The 4,803-nt window shown below is 42.3% G+C and overlaps 1 protein-coding gene across 1 annotated transcript in view; it reads left to right on the forward strand.

Annotated features, from left to right (window-relative positions):
* mdn1 (midasin AAA ATPase 1) overlaps positions 1–4,803 on the forward strand; it is a 59,821-nt gene that overhangs the window by 25,333 nt on the left and 29,685 nt on the right. Inside the window, exons 31-38 of the mRNA XM_013914548.1 lie at positions 549–687; positions 1,171–1,285; positions 1,746–2,006; positions 2,092–2,289; positions 3,481–3,689; positions 3,767–3,889; positions 4,019–4,216; positions 4,684–4,791. Of these exons, the coding sequence (XP_013770002.1) occupies positions 549–687; positions 1,171–1,285; positions 1,746–2,006; positions 2,092–2,289; positions 3,481–3,689; positions 3,767–3,889; positions 4,019–4,216; positions 4,684–4,791 (1,351 nt within the window). The remainder of the gene's footprint in view (positions 1–548; positions 688–1,170; positions 1,286–1,745; positions 2,007–2,091; positions 2,290–3,480; positions 3,690–3,766; positions 3,890–4,018; positions 4,217–4,683; positions 4,792–4,803) is intronic.

Consider the following 4,803-nt stretch of genomic DNA (forward strand, 5'->3'; position numbering starts at 1 on the left):
CCACCATCTCTTTGGTTTTGCTCACGTTCAGTTTAAGTTTGGAGCTGTCACACCACTCTACAAACTCCTGAAGAGTGGGCCCGTGGTGTTGTGAGGGGCCTGACAGCAGTGACAGGAGAACTGTGTCGTCAGCATGTTTCACCAGGTGACAGTTGGGCTGCATGGATCTGCAGTCATCGCTGTAGAGGATGAAGAGCAGGGGGAGAGCACACAGCCCTGGGGGGAGCCAGTGGAGGTGGAACAGAAACCGAAAGAGAGTTGTTGACCCAAGCTTTCTGAGTCCTGTTGGTCAAAAAGTCTTAAGTTAACATTGTTAACATACAACCTTAAGTTGTATTTGCACTCGATTGCTTGTAGTTGTAGCGTTCACTTGTTTGGTACTTAAGAAAAGTTATGTCTTGATGCACGCTCAGTCATCCAGGTAAGGAAATGCACAGAATTGACTTTTTGGAATGTGAAAAGTTCCTCTGAGCGTAAACTTGCCAACATTTAATTTTAAAAACACTGCACAAGCTTTGACCTTTGATAGTGTGTTTGTTTGCTACCAGTGTTCTGGAGACGGAGAAGTCCCTTGTATTGGCAGAGAAGGGCAGCGGAGATCGTGGTGACGTGGAGCTGATAAAAGCAGCTGCAAATTTCCGTCTGGTCGCCACCATGAACCCTGGAGGAGACTTTGGCAAGAAAGAGGTGATGAAATGATGCAAAATGGTACAAGCTACTGTTTTTCCTGTAGGGAAGTTTTTGTTAGACTTTGATGCTGCACAAAATAGCTGCTTCCACATTTATAATAGAACAAAAACAAAGAAGACACAAACGCATCACGTGAACTGTTGCAAGTCACAGCCCCAGAAAACACGCACTGAACATTTTAAACCTACCACACATATTTTATGCAGCATTACACTGCACAAAATATCTGAATATTGCAGAAATTAGACCTGTTGTACAGATCTGTCACAAACATTAAACTTGGCCTTTTATTGTACATTGTGTTTCACCAGCCACTCTAGGTATAATATGTGCAATGTACAATAAAAGGCCAAGTTTAATGTTTGTGACAGATCTGTACAACAGGTCATGATGATGGACTTATTTATGTGCTGAAGGTGTGAGATGGAACTTTACATAGGTGTTATCTGATTATACTTGTGCACGTATGTTTCTTCACAGCTCTCTCCAGCCTTAAGAAATCGTTTCACAGAGATCTGGTGCCCTCAGACCAACAATCGCAGTGACCTGGTTAAGATCATCCAACACAACTTGCGCTCAGGCCTCTCTCTTGATGGTAACCCATTTACAGTTCACCGGGTTTAAAATGACCAAGTGCATAGTTTAAAAAGCGTTTGACTTTTATGTTATGAACCATGTCTGATGTTTTTTAGTTAACTTCAGTTTTATTCTTCTGGTTTGTCTCCACAATTCCACATTGTTTCCAGCAGTAGCAGGCAGTCATTTTAAAAAAGACAGCTCTAATACACACTTTGTTGAGCAGTATAACAGGTGTAGTTAGAGCCTCGAGTCTAGAACATGGGAGACTATTTAGCATTTAAAGAGATGCACGTTGCTCAGAAGTTTGAGAATAAAGAAAAGCTAAAATCCAGAGTGAATATCGAGTTGTGTAGCAGATGTGGAATTTCCATAGTGTGCTGTTGCCACTGAGTTCTCATTAGAGGTTATGTTAAAGAAGGTGATAATTAAAATGACTGATTTCAAGCAGGTGAATATAACTTTTTAATTGAACACAGGTGGGGATGTTGCAGAGCTAATGCTGGACTTCATCGAGTGGCTCACACAGCAGGACTTTGGCCGCCGCTGCATCCTGAGTGTTAGAGACATTCTTTCATGGGTCAACTTCCTCAATGCTGTGTGCGAGCGGGATGAAGATAGCTTCATGACCATGGGAGCTATTGAAGACGAAGATGAAGCCGAGTGGGACCTGCGTCTGGACACTGTTACCGCCTTCATCCACGCTGCTTGTCTCGTTTATATCGATGGCATTGGCTCAGGTGAGCTGACGGCTTATGTTTAAATTCCGCTGAAAGTTTGGCACTGAAAGAAATTGTTGGTAGATCCATTCTGGCTTCTTTGCAGGGACCACAGCCTCCTGTGCAGACGGTGTCCTCCTTGCTCGTCGTCTGTGCTTGAGCTTCCTGCAGCAGAGACTAAGCAAGATGACCAAGCTGGACCAGGATGTAATGGATGCCCTGAGAGTGTATGACAGCAATTTGCCACGGGAGCCTCAGTGGGGAGAAGATTTCTTTGGCATTGATCCCTTCTACATCGCGTTAGGTATACATTTAGTGATTCCTTAATGTACTATTAAGGAATCACCGGGCTAGAATAGCCTGGACATATCCACACCATTTTTTAATTTTATTAATCATTAACAGTGTTGGGAAAAGTGTGTCATCTAATTCAAGCTGAGTTTTTAGTGCAATAAAGTTCAGTACAACCTGATCCAGTAGCTCTATGTCCTCCCATAGAGGGCTAGTTGCCGCTCTAGAACAGCTGCTTTATTCCGAGATGTGGATCCTGTTCTGCACCACTTCTACAAAGACTTTCTTTAGATGAAACTACACATGCTCATGTATACTACCGGTCAAAAGTTTTAGAACACCCCATTTTTCCAGTTTTTTTTTTTTTATTGAAAATGATGCCGCTTTGATGTCTCACTGCACTCTGAAATGAAAGCATAGTACAAATAAGCGATTGGAGGAATCAATTTATAGACCAAAATGTATTCTAAACTTTTGACTCATCAAAGTAACCACCTTTGGCAGATATAACAGCTGAAAGCATTCTTTCTACAATAAAAACCAGTAGAAATTCTTCCCATATCTGTTGCAGAAGTTCCCATAAATGTGTGGCACTTGTAGGTTTCTTTGCTTTCACTCTTCTGTCCAGTTCATCTCAAACCATCTCCATGGGGTTTAAGTCTGGAGACTGTGCTGGTCACTCCATGTTTTCAAGCTTACCATCTTGTTCTTTTTCCTGAGGCAGTTCTGGCATAGCTTGGACAATGCAAGCTGTTAACTCCCAGAAACTTGATTCAGTTATGTCTTTGGGTCTGTCAAACCTCTTCCTGTCAGTTTGTTTTTGAGTGCCTTTTAATGGTGAAGGAAACTGTACTCACTGACACCTTGACTTTGTTTGCAGTTTCTCTGTAGGAAACACCTACATTTATAAGTGTTATGATGGACTGTCTGTCTTCCATTTTTGTATCATTCTGAAATGTACATCATGTTACACTTTTGGGTATCCTTACCTCTTTATTTAACCTCTGGCAGTTAGTTCACCACTTACCTTTGTACCATTTCAAGCTATTCATTTGACTTGAATTGTAATAAATAACTAGAATAACTTTTTGACCGATAGTGTACAGTGGACCTGTCTTCCATGATAACACACATACAACTCTTTAAGTGCTTGTGATGAGTTCACTGATGTTTGCGTAATGTCTTATAATGCCTTTGTTTCCAGGGCCTCACACCGAGAGCCGTAACCTGTCAAACTACGCCATTGCAGCAGGCACCACTGCAGTGAATGCTCAGAGGATTCTGCGGGCACTGAAGCTGCAGAGGCCTGTGCTCCTCGAGGGCTCACCTGGCGTGGGAAAAACCAGCCTGGTGGCTGCACTAGCAAAAGCTTCTGGAAACCATCTGGTCAGAATCAACCTGTCAGAGCAAACGGTAAATTGACATGCTCAGCACTGTGCTCTGAACTCGACTCTAAAGCCTCTGGTAATGATGACATACACTCTCTGCAGGATGTCACCGATTTATTTGGGACAGATCTCCCAGTGGAGGGTGGGAAGGGAGGAGAGTTTGCGTGGCGCGATGGCCCCCTTTTGGCTGCTTTGAAGGCAGGGCACTGGGTGGTACTGGACGAGGTAGGGATCACTCTTTTAACGCTCTTGCAGTTTTGTACACTGATTTTATAGTTTTGCTCTAACATTTTTCAAACTCCAAACAATCTGATTAGACTGATCAGCTGTATTATTGGTGTTTTTCCATCATAGTTGAACTTGGCCTCTCAGTCAGTGCTGGAAGGCCTTAATGCCTGCTTTGATCACCGAGCAGAGATCTACATTCCAGAACTGGCCATGAGCTTTCAGGTACAGCATGACAAGACGAAGATCTTTGGATGCCAGAACCCTTTCACTCAAGGTGGGGGGCGTAAGGGGCTGCCCAAATCCTTCCTCAACAGATTCACTCAGGTAAGACCTGATTAAGGGTTTTTGCTTTTTTATTTTATTTTTTTTATTTTCATAGAAAGGCTTTTATGTGCGGTAGAATAGTCTTAATAGACAGTTATTTAGTTGACCAGATCCACTTAAAAATTAAGAGTAAGATTTTTATAATGTGCTTGTTGCAGGGGATAAAAGAAGACTTGGTGTGTCAGGTTTCAGCTGTTTTTTTTTTAAATTTGTGAATAATTTCAGTCACTGTGATTGCTTACCACACCATAAACATGTGAAAACTACAGTGGTGACATCTGTGCCTGTTCAGAAACGTTGTGTAGTTGTGCAAAAACAATGTAGGCAGTTTTTGTAAAACACTCCATTTCTACAAAGTAACCTTAAAATGACCTCTGAACTATGATGGATCAGCCAGATGAGCTACTCCATCATTCATATTCTGGTTGCTGTTTTTCATGAACTCTTATCTGGCCCTGTCTTCCCAGGTTTTTGTGGACCAGCTTACCAGCAAGGACATGGAGTTCATAGGAGACTTGATTTTTCCCAGTATCGACAAGGAAATTGTTATCAAAATGGTCGAATTCAGTAACAGGGTATGCTTTTCT

The sequence above is a fragment of the Pundamilia nyererei genome, unplaced genomic scaffold (genome assembly GCF_000239375.1).
Source record: "Pundamilia nyererei isolate P.nyererei 1_Seehausen unplaced genomic scaffold, PunNye1.0 scaffold00204, whole genome shotgun sequence".
NCBI classification, from domain to species: Eukaryota; Metazoa; Chordata; class Actinopteri; order Cichliformes; family Cichlidae; genus Pundamilia; species Pundamilia nyererei.